The sequence below is a fragment of the Scyliorhinus canicula genome, chromosome 15 (assembly GCF_902713615.1).
Source record: "Scyliorhinus canicula chromosome 15, sScyCan1.1, whole genome shotgun sequence".
Lineage (NCBI taxonomy): Eukaryota > Metazoa > Chordata > Chondrichthyes > Carcharhiniformes > Scyliorhinidae > Scyliorhinus > Scyliorhinus canicula.
Window position 1 is genome coordinate 24,464,106 of NC_052160.1, and position 23,060 is coordinate 24,487,165.

Genomic DNA, 23,060 nt, shown 5'->3' on the forward strand with positions numbered 1-23,060 from the left:
TAAGGCTTCCCTTGGCAGCTGTTGACCATTTATTATGGTTGGAGCCTGGTGTACAGTCAGTGGTACGTTGCACTCAAACCATCCCCAATCAAATAGCACTTCAAATGGTATCTGCGGACCCCTCCACTTCAGTCGTCCTCCCCCCTTATCAACCGCAGCCACTTGGTTTTCAAATTCCTCATGGCCTCGTCTCTCCCTAGCTCAGCAACCTCATCCAGCCCCACAGCCTTCTGAGATCTCTCTGTTCCTTCACTTTTGCCATCTTTTTAAAAAAAAAAAAAATTTTTAAATTGAGATTTTTGAAAAATGTATAACAACAGAACAATAATAACAATATCAATAATAAGCACCCCCCCGGCACCCATAACAACGCATATAACGAACCCCCCCCACACCCCCCTCCCCAAACCCAATAAACAACAAAATAAATTAACAATAAATTAAATTAACATAAACAATACCCCCCTGAAACCCCCCCCCCCCTCCCCCCCCTCCCCCCCAGGTTGCTGCTGCCGCTGACCTAGTTCCCTATCTTCGAGCCAGAAAGTTGAGGAAAGGCTGCCACCGCCCAAAGAACCCTTGTACCGACCCCCGCAGGGCGAATTTGACCTTCTCCAGCTTAATGAATCCCGCCATGTCATTGATACAGGTCTCCACGCTTGGGGGTCTCGCATCTTTCCATTGCAACAAGATCCTCCGCCGGGCTACTAGGGACGCAAAGGCCAAAACATCAGCCTCTTTTGCCTCCTGCACACCCGGCTCCACCCCAACCCCAAATATCGCGAGTCCCCAGCCTGGCTTGACCCTGGACCCTACCACCCTCGACACTGTCCTCGCCACCCCCTGCCAGAATTCCCCCAGTGCCGGGCATGCTTTTGCCATCTTAACATCCCCAGTTTTTATTGTGCCTCCATTGGTGACCGTACCTTCAGAGGCTGAGCCCCTAGATTCTGGCATTCCCACCCTAACTTTCTCTGTCTCGCTACATCACTTTCTCCCTTTTAAGATGCTCCTTAAAATTACCACTTGACCGAACTTATGGTCATCTGCCCTAACATTTCCTTAAGTGATTCATTTTGTCCGATTAATGCTCCTGTGAAGCTCCTTGGGGATTAGTAAACGAGAGGCCGGCTCGGAGAGCATTGGAGCCGCCTGTCTTTGCACCGCTAACATGTTTTACCACCTGACCTGATCCGGAGACAACTGGGGTTCTAGATTTGGGGTTTAAGATTAAGATGCTTTCTGGTCCCAGTGACATAAGGATTGGTAAACTGGGGCAGCGCAGTGGCACAGTGGGTTAGCCCTGCTGCCTCACGGTGCTGAGGTCCCAGGTTCGATCCCGGCTCTGGATCACTGTGGAGCTTGCACATTCTCCCCGTGTTTGCGTGGGTTTCGCCCCCACAACCCAAAGATGTGCAAGGTCGGTGGATTGAACTCGCTAAATTACCCCTTAATTGGAAAAAAAATTAATTGGGTACTCTAATTTAGAAAAAAAAAGGATTAGTAAGCTGCCAGATCTACACTTCTGCAACACTGACATCCACCCATGGGAGGTGCACCTCACAAGCCGACCTCCCTTGAGTGGCACCAGGTGCCACGTTGGCTGCTAGAGGGGCTGACGTCTCCCCACTGATAAACCAGCCTCGTCATTCCCCTCCTTCCATCAAGGCAGGTTCAATCTAAAGGGATTGTGCTCCCAAGGGAACGTTAGAACTCACTGGGGAAGAGCTTTAAACAGAAGGGCTGGTTCTCGGTCAACCTGGGCTAGTTTTTATCCTGTGATAATTTTCCCTGTTAAGTGACATTTGTGCCAGTCTCTGCTGTTGCGACGTTGTTTGGAACGTCCCTGGAGGGTTTTTGGAGGTGCTGTGATGAGTTGCTGGATTTGCCAGAGGGTGTTGCTGCCTCCTGACAGTGAAAGCAGAGGATTTAGTGATCAATCCACTCGTGGGTTGCAGCTGGTATGAGACAGCAGAGGCAGTCTGGGTCTGTGGCAGGGGAGCTAGAGAGGGAAAGCTCTGTGCCATTCTATCTGCCAACTTGGAACCCGACTCCTCTGTGCTCCTTGATGGTGACAGGAGGCAGACTGGCAGACTAGCCAATGCACTCAACATCTCAGTGTGCATGCTTATCAGCACTCCCCTATACGCTGCCCCATCACCATATCCAAGTTCTGTGTGAGCTATGGCTCTGTTGATTAAAATCTCATCTCTGAGCCAGCAACTTGTGGTCAAGTCCCACATGAGCATAAAAATCAAGGGTGACACTCCAATGCAGCACCGAGGGAGTGCTGCACTGTCAGATGTGTCCTCGTTCCTCATATTTATGTCCTCGTATTTATCCATGTCCTAAGTTTTTTTTCATGTAAGGAATGATCTGTTTTGGCTGTACCCAGAGCAATACTTTTCACTGAACCTCGATACACGTGACAATAAATCCAAATCCAAATCATTCAAGTGAATGCAAAAGCTCCCATCCTCACTATTTAAAAGAGCGAGTGGGGGAGATCTCCATGCTGCCCTTCAAAATGTATTTCTCACACAGCATCACAAAATGATTATCTGCTCATTGTCACATTGCTATTAATGGGAGCTTACTGTGCGCAAATTGTTTTTAAAGCTCTTTGGCATATTTGGTGGCACCATATAAATACATGTATTTCTTTTCACACAAGTGCCATTCAGTGACCATCTCCAACAAGAGAGAATCTAGCTCCCTGCCCTTGAGATTCAATGGCATCACTGTTGCCAAATCCCCAACCACCAACATCCTGGAAACACCCACCGTTGATCAGAAACTGAATTGGACTGGCCACATAAATACTGTGGCTGCAAGAGCAGGTCAGAGGCTGGGATTTCTGGCGAGTAACTCAACCCCGACTTCCCAAAGCCTGTCCATCATCTCCAAGACACATCAGGAGTGTAATGGAATTCTGGCGAGTAACTCAACCCCGACTTCCCAAAGCCTGTCCATCATCTTTCTTCACAGTGGAAGACGTTAGTAATATCCCAAAAATTATAAAGGGTCAGGGGGCTGAGTTGAGTATGGTTGCCATTACAAAAGAGATGGTGCTAAAAAAGCTAAAAGGTCTTAAAATTGACAAATCTCCTGGCCCCGGTGGGCTACATCCTAGAGTTCTGAGGGAGGTGGCTGAAGAAATAGCGGAAGCGTTGGTTGAGATCTTTCAAAAATCACTGGAGTCAGGGAAAGTCCCGGACGATTGGAAGATCGCTGTTGTAACCCCCTTGTTCAAGAAAGGATCAAGACAAAAGATGGAAAATTATAGGCCAATTAGCCTAACCTCGGTTGTTGGTAAAATTCTAGAATCGATCGTTAAGGATGAGATTTCTAATTTCTTGGAAGAGCAGGGTCGGATTAGAACAAGTCAACATGGATTTAGTAAGGGGAGGTCGTGCCTGACGAACCTGTTAGAATTCTTTGAGGAGGTGACAAGTAGGTTAGACCAGGGAAACCCAGTGGATGTGGTCTATCTGGATTTCCAAAAGGCCTTTGATAAGGTGCCACACAGGAGGCTGCTGAGTAAGGTGAGGGCCCATGGTGTTCGAGGTGAGCTACTGGCATGGGTTGAGGATTGGCTGTCTGACAGAAGGCAGAGAGTTGGGATAAAAGGTTCTTTTTCGGAATGGCAGCCGGTGACCAGCGGTGTCCCACAGGGTTCAGTGTTGGGGCCGCAGCTGTTCACCATATATATTAATGATCTGGATGAAGGGACTGGGGGCATTCTAGCGAAGTTTGCTGATGATACGAAGTTAGGTGGTCAGGCAGGTAGTGCTGAGGAAGTGGGGAGGCTGCAGAAGGATCTAGACAGTTTGGGAGAGTGGTGCAGGAAATGGCTGATGCATTTCAACGTGAGAAAATGTGAGGTCTTGCACTTTGGAAAAAAGAATCCAAGCATAGACTACTTTCTAAACGGTGAGAAAATTCATAATGCCAAAGTACAAAGGGATCTGGGAGTGCTAGTCGAGGATTCCCTAAAGGTAAACATGCAGGTTGAATCCGTGATTAAGAAAGCGAATGCTATGTTGTCATTTATCTCAAGAGGGTTGGAATATAAAAGCAGCGATGTGCTACTGAGCCTTTATAAGGCTCTGGTTAGGCCCCATTTGGAGTACTGTGTCCAGTTTTGGGCCCCACATCTCAGGAAGGACATACTGGCACTGGAGCGTGTCCAGCGGAGATTCACACGGATGATCCCTGGAATGGCGGGTCTAGCATATGAGGAACGGCTGGCGTTCCTGGGATTGTATTCATTGGAGTTCAGAAGGTTAAGGGGAGATCTAATAGAAACTTACAAGATAATACATGGCTTAGAAAGGATGGACGCAAAGAAACTGTTTCCGTTAGGCGAGGAGTCGAGGACCCGTGGGCACAGCCTTAGAATTAGAGGGGGTAAATTCAAAACAGAAATGCGGAGACATTTCTTCAGCCAGAGAGTGGTGGGCCTGTGGAATTCATTGCCGCAGAGTGCAGTGGAGGCCGGGACGCTAAATGGCTTCAAGGCAGAGATAGATAAATTCTTGATGTCGCGAGGAATTAAGGGCTATGGGGAGAATGCTGGGAGGTGGAGTTGAAATGCCCATCAGCCATGATTGAATGGCGGAGTGGACTCGATGGGCCGAATGGCCTTACTTCCACTCCTATGTCTTATGGTCTTATGGTCTTATCTCCAAGACACATCAGGAGTGTAATGGATGAGTGACTCTCCAACAACACTCAAGAAGCTTAACACCATCCAGGACAAAGCAGCCCGCTTGATTGGCATCCCTTCCACTACCTTAAACATTCACTCCTGCCACCGACAAACAGTGCCAGCAGTGTGTACCAGGTACAGAGTGCCTGCTGCACGAGGGCAGCACGGTGGCGCAGTGATTAGCACTGCTGCCTCACGGTGCCGAGGTCCCAGGTTCGATCCCGGCTCTGGGTGACTGTTGTGTGGAGTTTATTCTTCCTGTGTTTGCGTGGGTTTCGCCCCCACAACCCAAAAGTTGTGCAGGGTAGGTGGATTGGCCACGCTAAATTGTCCATTTATTGGAAAAAATTAATTGGGTACACTAAATTTTAAAAAAATGCCTGCTGCACTTCTCCAAGCCTCCTTCAACAGCTCCTTCCCAACCCTTGACCACTACCACCTAGAAGGACGAGGGCAGCTGTTACATGGGAACACCACTACCTGCAAGTTCCTCTCCAAGTTACTCACCATCCAGACTTGGAAATATATTGGTGTTCCTTCACTGTCACTGGGTCACAATCCTGGAACTACCTCCCTGACAGCACAGTGGGTGCCCCTACACCACATGGACTGCAGCAGTTCAACAAAGAAATGAAATAAAGTCGGTCGCTGCAATCTGTGGTGGGTATGGAAGAATTTCTTGTTGTTCGACCTGACTTTGAATCCCAGTATTTGAGTAGGGGGGCAGCCTGTAGACGTCTTCCCGGTATGAGCTGGTGTTCCTGTGGACTGGGAGGTTTGGCAGATTATTTACGTTCCTGTGATGGTGAAATGGCCTTGGCGGTAGAGATGCTCCAGAGATGTCTCGGAGCTGGAATCTCCAGCCTTGCGAGGGTTAAGGGGGAGGGAGGGAATTTCAAAAGTCAGGTAAACCATGTGCCCTGGGTGCTGCGACGTGAAGGTCAGGTGAGTGTTGCAGTAGGCGGGTGAGAGGGAATAGAGAAATGAATGGAAACTCACAGTGTGGACAAATCGGCACCAATTCATTCAAGGCTGGACCATCGCAATGTGGTGGCGTAACTGGGCAGAGTAGAATAGGGTGTAACAGAGTGGGATGTGGCAACCTGGGGCTGGAAGGCAGAGGTCGATAAGGGTGCTGTGTCGAGCTAATTGACCAAAGGAGTGAACACTCAACTAAACAGTGACATAATTTCTGGGTTAATGCACTTGGCTTCCTATTGCTTCTAAAGCCCCCACTGCTTGGCTCCAGGAACAAACTGCACCCACTGTCCAAATTTAATCTTGTATGAGGAGGTGTGAGCCAGTTAATTGCATTGGCACTGTGAATGCTGCTGTGAAAGCTGGAGGTGTCACTTTTCCAGCTGTAAGTGTTAAGCTTGGCGTGTTGATCTCTGTATTTTGTGTGGGGGTGGAGGGCTAGGCAGGGCAGGCTTTCACAAACCTGCTCCCCACAAACAGTTTAAGAAGCTGCGAGATTGTCAGCCCATCCTTGTGGTGGTGAGTGGAGGGGAAGGCTCCTTTGGCAGCACCTCCCAAACTCACAACCTCTACCACCTAGAGGGACAAAGGTAACAGTGTCCTGGGAACACCACACAAGATCCCCTCCAAATGACACAGCATCGTCACTTGGAAATATATCGGCGTTCCTTCACTGCTGCTGGGTTAAAATCCTGGAACTCCCTCCCTAACAGGGCTGTGGGTGTACCTACCTGTGGGTGGCTCAAGGAGGCAGCTCACCATCACCTTCTCGAGGGCAATTGGGCATGGACAATAAATGCTGGCCTGGCCAGTGACACCCACACCCAGAGAATGAAGATGTGATCCATTCCCAATTTCGGTAAGTACATTACTGTGGCTCAGTACAGACGGTGACAAGAGACTCTGAAGTCACGGTTTGAATTGTCTCATAAATGACGAAGTGGGTTAGCACTGCGGCTTCACGGCGCCGAGGTCCCAGGTTCGATCCCGGCTCTGGGTCACTGTCCGTGTGGAATTTGCACATTCTCCCCGTGTCTGTGTGGGTTTCACCCCCACAACCCAAAGGTGTGCAAGGTAGGTGGATTGGCCATGATAAATTGCCCCTTAATTGGAAAAAAATGAATTGGGTATTCTAAATTTTAAAAAAAAGAAATCCCACTGTTGGAAGTGCAAACTTGCTACACTGTTCAATAGAAGGCGGATGGGTTGGGGCGGCAGGCTTGCTTCAGCGTCACTCTGCCATAGTCGTAATCCTCGTAAAACGTTTCTAACCCTGAAGATGTTTGTTCTTCCTCAGATTTCTCACTGGCCCTTATGATATCAACAATCCCGAAGTCGCGGTTCGGTTTCCCAGGATCTTTGTGAATACTGACAGTGCCTATGAAGAATTGCACTTGATTGTCTACAAGGTGAAATCTGTCTTCAAACTAACGTGCAAAAACCTCATGCCGATAGATAGCAAGGGACAGACTCACACCACAAACAATATTTGAATGAGTAATGAACAAGTATAAAGCAGGGAGCTTTTCCCTTTCCGAAAGCATCACAACCATCAGATCATCACAAGTGTTGTCCAGCCAGTGAAACATTTCTTGTGTAGTCACTCTTGTAATGCGCAAAACGTGGCAGCAATTTGTGGGCAGCAAGCTCCCACACATATCAGCGTGATAATGGCCAGACAAACTGGTTTAGTGGTGTAGGTTAAAGGAATAAATATTGGCCAGCACACCATCAGGCTCTTCCTTGCATAGCCCCACATCCTCCTCAGGCGGAATCTTGAGTTTAACATGTCATCTGGAAGCAGCACCCGTAACAGTGCAGAACGCTCTCAGTGCTGAAGTGTGCGTGTCAACCTGGAGTGGGCCTTCAACCCACAACCATTTGGCTCCAGATGACAGAGTGCTACTCACTGGGCTTTGGCTGCTATTAAAGTCCAGTACCTGCAGTCACATTCGTTTTGTTCTTGTGCAATGTGGCAAATCTTAAATAATTAACAAGGGACTTAAAACAACCCTGAGTTTGCAGGTAAATACAAAATTGTGTAATTGAGACCTACCCTCATTAGTTTGTGACATGGCCAAAACACAAAAGCAATACTAACTTGAAGCCAACCTGTGTGGGTGTCACTGCCCCTGTTTGATTAATGCTGATTGATAGCTGTATTGTTCAGAGAACTGAGAAAAGTTCTTTGGTGATGCAGTTGTTTGAGCACCAAGGTAACTGATCCTGCCTTCAGCTGATCCATCGCTTTGGATTTTTCTGGATAAAAAGGCCATGTAAACTCTACATGTAGAAGTGAAGCCGTGGCCCAGAGAAATATGTGGCCCCAGATAGGAATCATAACCTGGCCAATAACAAGTGACTAGGGCAATTCAATGGGGGGTTTGTGATTTACATCAAAGATCTTTCTTATAGGGGATCACTTATTGATAGGCTGTCACTGTCCTTGGGTTGACTATCGTTGTAGCCCTCAGAATATTTCTGCTTCCCTCCTGAATTAAGCAATATAAATCCTGGTTGGGTTTCGGATGCTCCATAGTCTCTCGATCATTGACCCGTTCTTCGCTCCCTTTAGGTTGTGGAGGCAGTTGGCTAATTTAAGGATTCTCTCATTCTCCATTAAGGAACATCATTCCCCCCCCCGAGCACTCTGCCCATAACCATTGGCGCTTCCTCGGGTTAGCTATAATACTTAACCTTCATCCAAGACTTGGGGTGATCAGGGACTGGTGGTACTATCTACCATCATTGAACAGTAACCGGCTTTAATTCCTGACCTGCCCTGACCTCCAAAGTAAAGGTTTTGATCACTGAATACAGATGATTTGTTCATTATCTCCATGCTGTGTGTGGGAGTTTGTGGCGTGAGAATTGGTTGCTGTTTCCTACATTACGGCAGTGACTACATTTTCAAAAAGTACTTCAATGGCCGTAAAGCGCTTTGGGATGTCCCAAGGTGCTGTAGAAATGCAAGAACTTTGTTTTCTTCTTAAATCAAATATTTTGAGAGACCCGTTGGCTGTGGTCTTGAGCTTGATGATTTTTCTCTTATAACGTGTTGTATTTGTAAAGAATATTGGTCACTTGCTACATTGAAAACATTAATTCACAGTTTAGCTCACTTCAACTCAATGTCTGCACGACTGATTGCACCGTCTCCCTGTGTTTGCATGGGTTTCGCCCCTTAATTGGAAAAAATGAATTGGGTACTCTAAATGTATTTAAAAAAAAATTCTTGTAATGCCTAGATGCAGTAAAACATTACTGGCCTGTTGCGTGATGAACAGGCAGTTTGTGTTGGGCCGAGAATGGGTTCTCGGCGTTTTTTGGCTATGTTTCCCGTCATGTTTTTTTTTACTGTTTGTGTGTCACTGTATAATTAAACTAAAAGAACTTCAGTTGCAGTGTTATGACACTTCCACCAGAGGTCAACAGTTGGGGGCATCGAATCATTTAAAGTTAATATATTTTTAAAAATTAAAATCACAAACTGAGGTTTAATTCTTAAGGAATAGAATGATTGATTCTGACTTGGGTAATATATAGAAGTTATTACATGTAGCATATCAAAACACATTGGGCGGGAGTCTCTCAGCCCACGCCGGGCCGGGGAATCGTCGGGCCGGGAACGAATCGCGCGACGCCGCCCTGCTGATTCTCCGGAGAGCGGAGAATTGTCGCCGGCGCGGTCAGCACGGCTCGGAATCGCTGCACCTGGGGGCCTGTTGACACCGTCGTGAAACGCGACGGAGTTTACGACGCCGTCAACACTTAGCCTCAGGATCAGAGAATCCCGCCCATTGTACGTAGTCTGTGTAGCTTCATTGTAGGTTAAATACATCACTGATTTAAGGGCCTGTTATTTTATTTATATAGTGTTCAAAAAAGACATTTTGTTGAAGCTTTTCATTTTGCCCTCATCAGAACAATCGCAAGAATACCAACATCAGGGGAAACAACAACTTTATACTGTATGGGAAGCTGTTTATATTGTATGTGAGCTGATTGGCAAGTGGACTCTGATTTGTAGAGATGTTGCCATGGAGAATGTACCAGTTGATGGTGACTGACACTTAACGGCCTAGCATTATTAGAAATGTAAACCTGTGCTTGGCAATTAAACAGTACTTGTTTCCCCTGACATTGTTATTCTTGCCATTATACTGATCAGTGCAAGATTAAAGTCTTTGACAAAATGCGTTTTTCAAAAATTCCCGTTCTGTTCCACCAAAAAAAACTAGATGCATTATTATAATTACGCCCATGTAATATGTAAAAGGTTCTATGTTTCAATTTTAGCATTTTAGCATGCTTACCTGCTTTGTTTATGTTTCCAGGCTATGAGTGCAGTGGTTTGTTTTCTGATTAACGGTGAGTTGCTTTATTTAATTGTTTGGAACCTGTTTTAATTTCCAATATTTATAATCGTTTTCCATTAATGAAAATGAAAATCGCTTATTGTCACGAGTAGGCTTCAATGAAGTTATTGTGAAAAGCCCCTAGTCGCCACATTCCGGCGCCTGCCCGGGGAGGCTGGTACGGGAATCGAACCGTGCTGCTGGCCTACTTTAAAAGCCAGCGATTTAGCTGAGTGAGCTAAACCAGCCAAGATCCCACAGTAAATTTGGATGTGGAAGACCAGCTTGGTTCATTTATCCAGTTAGACACGCATCTTCACCCATTGCAGTATTTAATTTATTATTAAAAGTTTCCAGTATTTCTGCCTCTATTCTGGGCAGGTTTCCAGATTATATCTTGATCACTCATTTAAATCCATTTCTAAAAATGAAGGTGTAAATTTCACCCATATTCGTTCATCTAGGTTGTGGTGCCATCCTAATATGAGGTAATCAGTGGAATTTGTTGAGAGAACGCTTTGAAGACACGTTTGGCATCCTTCTCTCCCAGCACTCTCTGTTGCTCGCTGACCTATTCTGACTCCAAGCCCAGTACTGTTTTGACCAGGAAAATTCTTATCCTTGAGTTTACATCCCTCCATTAATGCTCTCTCTATCCTTGTAACCTCCTCTGATATATCTGTGATTACCCCAATTCTGGACACTTCCTTTGATGGTCCCCCCACCCTTTTTGACCATTGGAATGGTGATTGTTAATATTCATGTTTTATCCTTAGCCTCCGTGGAGCTGACTCGAGAATTTTGCCAGAGGTTGGACAACCTTGTGGGACCTCAGCTCACACTCCTGGCTTCAGATATCTGTGAACAGTTCAATACAAACAAGAGGTTATCTGCGTAAGTATGAACAGACCTCTTGTAGTAAAGCAGATCACTGTGCAATGGAAAGGGATGTATGTGTGCATCCATGGGTGTGGTGAATGTAATTCACACTGTAATATATATTATACCATGTCACTGTAAGCTCGACATATGAGCAGTTGTGTTGCCCTACCACTAGGGGGAGTTGCACTGGGAATGTACAGGAGTTTGTACTGGGCTCCACCCTTGGCTCCACCCATGGCTCCTCCCCCTAGACTTAGTATAAAGGATGATGCCAAAGAGCCAGCCACCAGTTCATCTGGAGTTCATCGTGTCACAGGCTGGTTCTGTTGTAAGTTGATTAAAACCACTGTTCACATCCGAAAGCACGTGTCTCGTGAATTGATGGTCACATCAATGGGGAACTAGATCGCTCCAAGAAACGGGATCATAGAATCCCTACAGTGCAGAGGGAGGCCATTCGGCCCATCGTGTCTGGCCCGACCCTCTGAAAGAGAACCCTATCCAGGCTCCCCCTATCACTGCAAACCCGTAACCCCACTTATCCCGCGCATCCCTGAACATTAAGGGCAATTTAGCACGACCAATCCACCTAAATCCTTCACATTTGTGGACTGTGGGAGGAAACCGGAGCTCCTGGAGGAAACCCACGCAGACAAGGGGAGAAAGTGCTAACTCCACACAGTCACCCAAGGCAGGAATTGAACCCGGGTCCCTGGCGCTGTGAGGCAGCAGTGCTAACCACTGTGCCACTCGGAAATCTGCAGAAAATGAGTAACTTTGGGGAAATGAATGGGGGTAGGGTAGGTTTAATATTCAGAAATGTTGACAGTAGCAATTTAAATCACTATCTTCGGATGGTTCTGTAGTTTTACCCTGTTCGTTGCTCTGAAAGAGGTAAAGGAAAGAAAATCACTTCTGACTCCACAATAACACCCAGACCCACCCTCACACGGAACAACGGGACACCCCGTGCAAATACGATTCCCTAGTAGTGCAGCCACCACACCAACCTCTCACCCCCCCCCCCTCTTAAATTCTAGTCCAACCCCCCCCCCTTTCCTGGTCTGAGACCCCTCAATCTCTCCTGGACTAACCTCCTCCTTGGCTGACTGCCTCCCCTCCGGTCCAAACCATCCCCCCTTCCCAGTCCAACACCCATCCCCCTCCCCGTCCAACACCCATCCTCCTCCCGGTCCGACACTCATCCTCCTCCGCTTCCTGGTCGAATACCATTCCTCCTCCCACTCCTGGTCCCACACCCCACCCCCTCCTGGTCCGACACCCATTCCCTCCCCCCTTCTGGTCCGACACCCATTCCCCCCCCTCCCCCCGGTCTGACATCCGTCCCCTTCCCCCTCCTGGTCCAACCCCCCTCCCCTACCCTACCCCTCCTGGTCCGACAGCCCTCTCCCATCCTGTCCCCATCTGACATTCCCCCACTCCCTCCCAGTCTGACACCCCTCCCCATCCCAGTCTGATCCCCACCTTTCCCCAGATTGACACTCCCAACCCCCTCTGGTCTGAAACACCCTGGTCATGGAAGATCCTCGGCGCTATTATGAATAAGAGCAGGTGCACTTATTAATACTTATTCCTTACTCAACATTGGATTGGATTGGATTTGTTTATTGTCACGTGTACCGAGGTACAGTGAAAAGTATTTTTCTGCAAGCAGCTCAACAGATCATTCAGTACATGGAAGAAAAGGGAATTAAACACAATTCAAGAAAATACATAATAGGGCAACACAAGATATACAATGTAATGACATAAGCATTGGCATCGGTTGAAGCATACAGGGTGTAATGTTAATGAGGTCAGTCAATAAATAAGAGGGTCATTTAGGAGTCTCGTGACAGTGGGGTAGAAGCTGTTTCTGAGTCTGTTCGTGCGTGTTCTCAGACTTCTGTATCTCCTGCCCGATGGAAGAAGTTGGAAAAGTGAGTAAGCCGGGTTGGAGTGATCCTTGATTATGCTGCCCTCTTTCTCCCGGCAGCGGAAGGTGTAGATGGAGTCCATGGATGGGAGGCAGGTTCGTGTGATGGACTGGGCGGTATTCACGACCTTCTGAAGTTCCTTGCGGTCCTGAGCCGAGCAGTTGCCATACCAGGCTGTGATGCAGCCAGATAGGATGCTTTCTATAGTGCATCTGTAAAAGTTGGTAAGGGTTAATGTGGACATGCCAAATTTCCTTAGTTTCCTGAGGAAGTATAGGCGCTGTTGTGCTTTCTTGGTGATAGCGTTGACGTGAGTGGACCAGGACAGATTTTTGGTGATGTGCACCCCTAGGAATTTGAAACTGCTAACCATCTCCTCCTCGGCCCCGTTGATGCTGACAGGGGTGTGTACAGTACTTTGCTTCCTGAAGTCGATGACCAGCTCTTTAGTTTTGCTGGCATTGAGGGAGAGATTGTTGTCGTTACACCACTCCACTAGGTTCTCTAGCTCCCTCCTGTATTCTGACTCGTCGTTATTCAAGATCCGGCCCACTATGGTCGTATCGTCAGCAAACCTGTAGATGGAGTTGAAACCAAGTTTTGCCACGCAGTCGTGTGTGTACAGGGAGTAGAGTAGGGGGCTAAGTACGCAGCCTTGCGGGGCACCGGTATTGAGGACTATTGTGGAGGAGGTGTTGGTGTTCATTCTTACTGATTGTGGTCTGTTGGTCAGAAAATCAAGGATCCATTTGCAAAGTGGAGAGCCAGGTCCTAGGTTTTGGAGCTTTGTTATGAGCTTGGCTGGGATTATGGTATTGAAGGCGGAGCTATAGTCAATAAATAGGAGTCTGATGTAGGAGTCCTTGTTTTCGACATGCTCTAGGGATGAGTGTAGGGCTAGGGAAATGGCGTCTGATGTGGACCGGTTGCGACGGTATGCGAATTGAAGTGGGTCAAGGCGTTCCGGGAGTATGAAGGTGATGCGTTTCATGATCAGCCTCTCGAAGCACTTCATTACAACTGACGTCAGGGCCACCGGGCGGTAGTCATTGAGGCACGTTGCCTGGTTCTTCTTTGGTACCGGTATGATGGTGGTCTTCTTGAAGCAGGTGGGGACCTCGGAGTGGAGTAGGGATAGGTTAAAGATGTCTGTGAATACCTCTGCCAGCTGGTCTGTGCAGGCTCTGAGTGCACGACCAGGGATCCTGTCCGGGCCCGTCGCCTTCCGAGGGTTCACTTTCAGGAAGGCCGATCTGACTTCGGAAGCTGTGATGGTGGGTATGGGCGAACTATGGGCTGCTCGGGCACTTGACAGCGGATTGTTGGTTACCTGCTCGAACCGAGCATAGAATGCATTAAGTTCATCGGGGAGGGGTGCGCTGCTGCCAGAGATGCTGCTCGGCTTCGCTTTGTAGCCTGTTATGTTGTTTAGTCCTTGCCACAACCGTCCTCTCTTGGCATCTCGGATGGCTTTGCGGAGGTCATAACTGGATTTCTTGTATAGGACAGGGTCGTCTGCCTTGAACGCCTCAGATCTGTCCTTCAGTAGGGAGTCAAATCTCGCGGTTGAGCCATGGTTTCCGGTTGGGAAACGTACGTACTGCTTCCTTTGCCACGCAGTCGTCCACACATCGCTAAAACAGATTATTTTGTCATTATCACACTGATATTTGTGGGATCTTGCTGTGTGTAAATTGGCTGCCAAGTTGCCTACGTTACATTATTGACTACACTTCAAAAGTACTTCATTGGCTGTGAAGCACTGTGGGCTGTTCCGATTGTGAAAGGTGCTATATAATTACAAGTTATCTGTTCTTGTTCCTGCCATCTTGTCATATTCCTTTAGTTAGTTATTTATTTTCCTTCAATCGCCTCCATAAATCTATTTTTAAATGTTGATCTGATCTCAGCCTCGGTTGCTTACTCCGTTAATGTATTCCGCATTATTACACTCCCCTGTATAAGAAACCTTTCTCCTGCTCTCCGACTTAAATCTTTTGTATCAATGTTCCCATCTTCTAAACCCTACCATTACTGGGAGCGGCCCGCTTCAAAATATTAATTTTCCCATTGCCACAGCGGCACGTACTTCACTGGCTGTAAAGCACTTCAAAATGCCCCGAGGTTATGAAAGGCGCTTTATAAATACATGTCTTTTATTTTTTTAAATCCTTGCTCCACTCTCTCGTAATTTTAAGCATCTCTATTGAAGCTCCCCTTAATCTCCCTGTTTGTTCATATTTGTATTTCCACACGCCAGGCCTCTCTATTGCCTCAAAATCTTTTCCGTTGTGTAGAGATGTAAGCCACATGCAGTACTCCAGCTGTAGTCTTCTGAGAGTTTTATATAGAAATGACATAGCTTGGCATAGACCCTACAGCACCGAAGTGAGCCATCCAGTTCAGTTGTTCCAGACTGGGGTTTATGCTGTGCTTAAGGCACTCCCATATTCCTCCTCATCATCTAACACTGTCCACATAATCCTCTATTTCCTTCTCTGTGAGACCAGGGCTCAGCAAGCTGGCTGGTTTAGTTGGAATGGCTTGTTTCCCTGTTGTAATCTGTAATTCTATACAATTGTGACACTGTTACCCGAGCTGAGATCAGCTGTTTCCACACAGTTCGATCGCAGTGGCTCCATCCAGTGAGCCATCGGGGAAATCATTTTTTGTTTTGAAATTCCACCTTCAAAGCTTGAATGTTAAATGCCTGAAATGTACTCGTTAAAGCTGGAGATTAATTAATGAATTTGGCTGGAAATTAATTAATGAATTGGGCTGGAGATTGATTAATAAATTGGGCTGGAGATTAATTAATGAATTGGGCTGGAAATTAATTAATGAATTGGGCTTGAGATTCATTAATGGGGCTCTGCAGCTTTCGATGCTCACTGTTCGATTGTTTCGATTTCGGGCCTTTCGCGAAGTCTGTCTTTCTGAATCATTAATTCCTGTTGTTTTGCTAGACTCTTGTGAGATTACGTGAGTGAACCAGAGGCCCTTCTTACTGATTAACTGCATCTAAGACTTTTAATGCCGTACATGCTTCCTGAAGGTGGTGAATACAATACGTTACCTGCATTACCTGTGGGTGGTATAGTGATTAGCAATGCTGCCAAGGGCCCAGGTTCAATTCCAGCCTTGGGTCTATGTGGAGTTTGCACTTCCTCCCTGTGTCTGCGTGAGTTTCCACCGGGTGCTCTGGTTTCCTCCCACAGTCCAAAGATATACAAGTTAGGTGGATTGGCCATGCTAAATTGCCCTTTAGCGTCCAAAGGTGTGCAGATTAGGTGGGGTTAGGGAGTGACGGGAATAGGGCGGGGGAGTGTGCTTAGATAGGGTGTTCTTTCGAAGGGAAGGTGCAGACTCGATGGTTCTACTAATGTGAGAAAGAATTGATGGTACAAACTAGAGGTATTTCACAGGACAAGAACTTTATGGCTCAGTCTCTGAGCAGTTGTTCATGATCATCCAAATAATTAATTTAATAGGATATGCCTCTTGTTACTCGATATCCAGGATCAGCCATATTGTTAATTAATTTTTAACTGCAGTATGAAACGGATGCCAGGCATTTTGAAGATTACATCAAGTTATATCTGCTGAGTCTAATACTTTTACGTAACACACAATTTTAAGTGCCCGACAATAGATAGTTTATTTGATGTAGTTACCTTTAATGCGTTGGTATAGCTTGTGGATCCCTTGCTAAGTTTACATCCCAACATACATGTGAACATACGAATTAGGGGCAAGAATAAGCCACTTGGCTCCTTGAACCTGCTCTGCCATTCATAAAGTTCATGGCTGATCTGATTGTGGCCTCAACCCCACGTTCTGCCTATCCCCAGATAACCTTTGTCTCCCTTGGTTAGTCAAGAATTCATCTACCTCAGCCTTAAAAATATTGGTTGACCCTCCCTCCACCACTCTCTGGGGAAGAGAGAGTCCCAAAGGTCCGCAACCGTCTGAGAGAAAATATTTCTTCTCACCTCCATCGTAAATGGGAGGCCTCTTATTTTTAAACTGTGTCCCCCAGTCTAATCTCTCCCACAAGAGGAAACATTTTCTCAGCATCCTCCCTTTCAAGTCCCCTCTGAATCTTGTATGTTTCAATAAGATCACCTCTTAATCTTCTAAACTCCAATGTTCACAAGCTCAGCCTGCCCAACCTTCCCTCATCGCAACTTACTTTCCTAGCTGGAGACTAGGAGCTGGAAAATGAGATTAAAATGAGCGGCTAATTTATTTTAATTTTTTTGGCCGGCACAGACACAATGGGCTGAATGGCCTCTTTGCGCGCCGTAACTTTTATTTTTTTAAATATAGATTTAGATTACCCAATTCATTTTTTCCAATTAAGGGGCAATTTAGCGTGGCCAATCCACCTACTCTGCACATCTTTGGGTTGTGGGGGCGAAACCCACGCAGACACGGGGAGAATGTGCAAACTCCACACGGACAGTGACCCAGAGCCGGGATCGAACCTGTGACCTCGGTGCCGTGAGGCAGCTGTGCTAACCACTACGCCACCGTGCTGCCCCACTTTTCGATGGTTCTATTTTTGTGTCATCGGCAAACTTAACAACCATTTATTTGGTCCCTTCTTCCAAGTCATTGATGTAGATTGTGAATAGTTGAGGCTCCAGCACTGCTCCCTGTGGCACTCCACTCATCAAATCTCGCTCAGCTGAAAAAGACCCAAAATAAACCTGCGATACTGTATCCTTTTGCAAGAATAGTATAAAATTATGGTGCTTCCCACAGTGACTTGGAGGAGGAATTGTTTTGTTACTAAGTCGGACAGGAGTCACCACCCTCCATTCTCCCAGCGGCGCTGGTGGTGAACCCTGCCCCATCCCACACAACGAGAATTGTCTACTTCTTTCCCTTGCTGTTTATCAACAGGGTCTCTCTTCTCTTCCAATCTCCCCGTCATTCCTTTCAGTCGGTTTCCTTTTCAACATGTCCTCTCTCTCCCCGATGGCATAGGGCACTGTGACGGGTGCCCCATATGTGACACAGGATAGACTGAATCTCATTTACGTCCGCTTCATTACTTTGCTCACACGCTCAATTAGTTCCTGCTGCTCATTCAGCATTGACACCCCATAGATGGACAGAGCAGTGATTGCCTCCAGCTTTTCCCCCAACAGAGCAGATTGTGCAATTGGCAGTCAGTACCAGAAGGGGGACAGGTTTTGCAAAATACGATTTAGGAAAATTATGAATCAGGAAACAAAGAGCAGACTTGACCAACAGGGAATGAGGATGCTGATTGTGGCAAAAAATTCCATCAGTCTGTTACAAAGCTTGTGTATAATATGCACTTACTGTCACAATTTGTGATGACTCTTTTCTCTCACCCTCTTAAAGGGCACCCTAGCTAGGCCCTCTCCCCCCAACCCTATCCCTGTAACCCCACTTAACCTTAAGACACAATTATGGGCAATTTATCATGGCCAATCCACCTAACCTGCACATCTTTGGACTGTGGGAGGAACCCGGAGGAAACCCACGCAGATACAGGGAGAATGCAAACTCCACACAGTCACCCGAGGTCGGAATTGAACCCGGGTTCCTGGCGTGTGAGTCAGCAGTGCTAACCACTGTGCCACCCTGCTGCCCACGTATATGAAAACATAAAATTTAACATTCAGTGGCTTTCTCATTTAAATAATGTTTTTGGAATTATACGCCAAATAATTGTGATGGTGAAGGGAGAGAGCAGGGCTATACCTAAAGTAAGAAGGGGAAAAAATGGCATCAGTCAAACTTTGATACACTTCTTTATCTTACAGACCAGAAAAGGAACCACATTTCAAATTTATTTATTTCAATCACATGAACCTGGCTGAGAAAACAACCATCCACATGCGTAAAACATCCAACATGTCGTTGACATCGGTCCACCCTGACCTAATGAAGATCCTGGGGGACATTAACAGTGATTTTTCAAGGTACTCCCTTGATTTTCTAAAACTGGGACTTTTCAAAGATGGCCAATTATTTATGGCGAGCTTTATTTGTTCTTGCTTAACTTGCATATTGTAATTTGCGCAGGGCTGACGAGGATGAAGAGATCATTGTGAAGGCGATGACGGATTATTGGGTTGTTGGCAAAAAGTCCGACCAGCGGGAACTTTATGTAATCTTGAGTCAGAAGAACGCAAATCTGATCGAAGTTAATGGTAAGTGGACGGTATTCTTGGAACCTGGTTTTGTAATCCTCCCTCGATTGTCGAAGATTTTACCAGAACTGGGAGGGTTATAACTATCAGTCAACACTGAACAGATTGGTTTCTTTTCTCTAGAAAAGAGAAGGGTCTGATCGAAGTCTTTAAAATTATGAAAGGTTTTGAGAGTGTGGATGTAGAGAAAATATTTCAACTTGTAAGGAAAACTGAGACAAGGGTCCATTTCTCTGAGGCAGTCCTTAAAAATCCAATAGGGAGTACAGGAGAAACTTCTTTACCCAGAGAGTGGTGAGAATACTGTGGCTACAAGAGCAGGTCAGAGGCTGGGAATTCTGTGGTAACTAATTCACATCCTGACTCCCCAAAATCCACCATCTACAAGTCAGGAGTGTGATGGAATACTCTCCTTTTGCCTGGATGACTGCAGCTCCAACAACACTCAAAGACCTTGACAGCTTGAAAGGCACCCCATCCTCAACCTCAAAGTTCACTTCCTTCACCGATCGCATAGTGCCAGCACTGTGTACCGTCTACAAGGTGCACTGCAACAACTTGCCAAAGCACCTTCCAAACTCACGACCACCACCATTTAGAAAGACGAGGGCGGCAGATGTATGGGAACACCACCACCCTCCAGTTTCTCTCCCAAGTCACACACCATCCTGGCTGGGAAATCTCGAATATCGTAGTTCCTTCACTATTGCTGAGTCAAAACCCTGAAATCCCCTCTTTACCATTACTGTGGGCGCATCTTCACCGCATGGACTGGAGCGGTTCAACAAGGCTACTCACCACCATCTTTTTAGGGGAAATTAGGGACGAGCCACAGCTTGCCAGCAACACTCGCATCCTATGAACACGAGAATGTGGAAACTGCTACTGCAAGGAGCTGCTGAGTCATATCGCATAGGTGGCTTTAAGAGGAAGCTAAATACACACATGCGGGAGAAAGGAAAGAAGGAAATATTGTAATGAGATGAAGAGGGGTGGGAGGAGGCACTTGTGAAGTATAATTACCAGCATGGACCAGTTGGGAGAAAATGCCTCTGCTGTAAATTCTATGTGAAGTATTTGTATTGTAGCATCACGGGTAGTGATCATAATCTGATTGTCATCAGAGGTACAACTGAGCAAGCAGTGGCCATAGTACATATCTTGTGTTTATAGATTTTCCTTATATTAAAAACAGAGAAGGCTGAGCATTTCAAATGTAGCTCAGATTGGATCATATCAGCTGCAGGCTGCAAATGGAGATCTTCACCTTTCATTTAGACAGAGATTGAACTATAATGTGTTCATGTCGTGAGTTTCTGGCTTTAATTTTTCTTTTCCATTTTAAATGTAAATTTTCCTTGGGAAATATGATTAATTAAATATTATTTTTAGTTGATGACAACTTGCAGTTGAACAGTGCCTTTAACATGGCAAAACATCCCAAGGACCTATTTGGCATCAAACTACATAAAGAGGTATTAGGACAGGGAGAGGTAGAAGAGGGTCAGCAACACAGAAAATTTCAAGGAAGGAATTCCACAACCTAGGTCCTAGACAGCTAAGGAATGGCCGCCACAGGTGGACTGGTTAAAATCAAGGATGCACAAGGAGCCAGAATTGGAGGAGTACAGAATTCATGTGGGCCTGGCAGAGATTAGAGAGAGGGAAGGGGGAGGTCCATAGAGGGATCTCAAAATAAGGATAAACCTGCGGCACTGCTGGGCCGGAAGCTAATGTAGGTCAGCGAGCACGGGCGATGGATGGGTGAATGGTACTCGGCCCAAGGAAATCAGCTCTCCTTTAATCTGTGCAGATTGTGTTTGTCATTTACATGCTGGTTAGGTTTCAGGTAACAAGGACTAAGTGAAATGGCAGACTCCTGCATTAACTATGGATGCATCCTGAGATCATATCACTTCCTGGTTTTGGTTTCTGTCTTAAACACCACAGCCCGCTCACAACTCCACAATTTTGCTTCATAACATTTCTTTTAAAACCATCACTGTTTTTCCTGTCGAGGAAACGAGCAATGCGTTTTTACTTCAGCTCGGCACTTTCCTCTGAAAATTTCTCTGCCCCTCTCTCCTTGAAACCTACCTCTCTAACTAAGCTTTTGGTCATCTGTCCTAATATCACGTGTGGCTTGGTGTCCTGTTTTGCCTCATAACACTTTGGGACATTTTAGTAAATTAGCGGAGCTATTTAAATGCAGCTTTATGTTATTGTCATTGCATAATGAATAGAGGAAATTCAGACTGGGAGGATCACACACTTGTGGGTTGGGTGGGGCAGGTGGGGGAGGGTTTGGTGTGGGGAGAGGGCATGGTGGGGAGGGAAACTTTGTTCCCTTATGGCAGGTGACCCTCTCCACCTGATTCTCCTCCATGCTCTGCGTTCAAGGTGATGCTGTACACCCAGGAAGAGGGGGGGGGAATTCCACCTCTTTTCTATTAATGAGTGGGAATGATAAACTTGGCTAAAAATATTAATTTATGATGACAAGTTGCGCAGACTAGGCTTGTGTTCCCTGGTGTGTCAAAAGATTAAAGGATAATCTAATTGGGGTGTTTAAAATGATCAAAGGATTGGTTAAGGCAGCTGGAGAAGAACTGTTTCCTCTGGTGAGGGGAGCCCAAAAAATTAGGCCTTTAGGGGTGAAGTCATGAAGCAGAATCTCACACAGAAGGTAGTGGAAATCGGGAACACTCTCCCTCCAAAAAGCTATTGAAGTTGGGTTTCAATTGAAAATTTGAAAACTGAGATTGATAGATTAATGTTGGCATGGGGATTCAGGATTATAGAACCAAAGATAGATGGAGTTAAAGACACAGATCAGCCATGACCCAGTTGAATCATGGGATATGTTGGAGGGGCTGAAAGGTCTGGGAAACACAGGTTAACATTCTCATCCCTGTTCCCACTAATGTCTCTACCTGTCAAGTTGCTGATATGACCAGAACTTGGTTTACGACGTGCTCGGCAACGGTTGCAGTTGATAGTCTGGCACCAATCAAACCGAGAAAACCAAACAGGTCACCCATGATCTAACTAAATAGTAGAACAGATAGCACATTTATTGATAAAAGCAAATTACTGCGGTTGCTGGAATCTGAAACAAAAACAGAAAATGCTGGGAAATCTCAGCAGGTCTGACAGCATCTGTGGAGAGAGAAGAGAGCTAATGTTTTGAGTCTGAATGACTCTTTGTCACAGCTCATTTGTTATGGGGGAGGTGCTAGAATCGAACATTAATGAGGTTCTAGCTGGGCACTTAGAAAAATTCATGATAATCGGGAAGAGTCAGCATGGTTTTGTGAAAGGGAAATCATGTTTGGGAGTTCTTTAATGAGGTAGCATGCATGGATGAAGGGGAACCTGTAGACGTACTGTACTTGGATTTCCAGAGGGCATTTGATAAAGTGCCACATCAAAGGTTATAGCGGAAAATAAAAGCTAATGTTGTAGCGGGTAACATATTAGCAAAGTTAGAAGATTGACTGGCAAAATGCATAAAGAGAATATGCATAAAGGGTCCTGGGCACGGTAACAGTGGTTAGCACTGTTGCTTCACAGCGCCAGGGTCCCAGGTTCAATTCTCGGCTTGGTTCACTGTCTGTGCAGATTCTACACGTTCTCCCTGTGTCTGCATGGGATTCCTCCGGGTGCTCCGGTTTTCTCCCACAAGTCCCGAAAGACGTGCTGTTAGGTGAATTGGACATTCTGAATTCTCCCTCAGTGTACCCGAACAGGAGTGTGGCGACTAGGGGATTGTCACAGTAACTTCATTGCAGTGCTAATGTAAGCCTACTTGTGACAATAATAAAGATTATTATTTTTCTGATTGGCAGAATGTGATGAATGGAGTCTCGCAGGCGGCTGTATTAGGGCCTGAACTTTTTACGATTTAAAAAAAAAAAAATTTAGCGCACCCAATTCTTTTTTTCCAATTAAGGGACTAAATTACGTGGTCAGTCCACCTACGCTGCACATCTTTGAGTTGTGG

The 23,060-nt window shown here is 46.1% G+C and overlaps 1 protein-coding gene across 5 annotated transcripts in view; it reads left to right on the top strand.

Moving 5' to 3' along the window:
- Positions 1-23,060, top strand: part of ccz1 (CCZ1 homolog, vacuolar protein trafficking and biogenesis associated) — a 55,169-nt gene that overhangs the window by 26,516 nt on the left and 5,593 nt on the right. For all 5 annotated transcript variants that reach the window (XM_038819571.1, XM_038819575.1, XM_038819572.1 and 2 more), the window contains 5 exons: positions 6,987-7,098; positions 10,027-10,060; positions 10,824-10,941; positions 18,668-18,826; positions 18,930-19,057. In XM_038819571.1, coding sequence (XP_038675499.1) covers positions 6,987-7,098; positions 10,027-10,060; positions 10,824-10,941; positions 18,668-18,826; positions 18,930-19,057 — 551 coding nt within the window. The remainder of the gene's footprint in view (positions 1-6,986; positions 7,099-10,026; positions 10,061-10,823; positions 10,942-18,667; positions 18,827-18,929; positions 19,058-23,060) is intronic.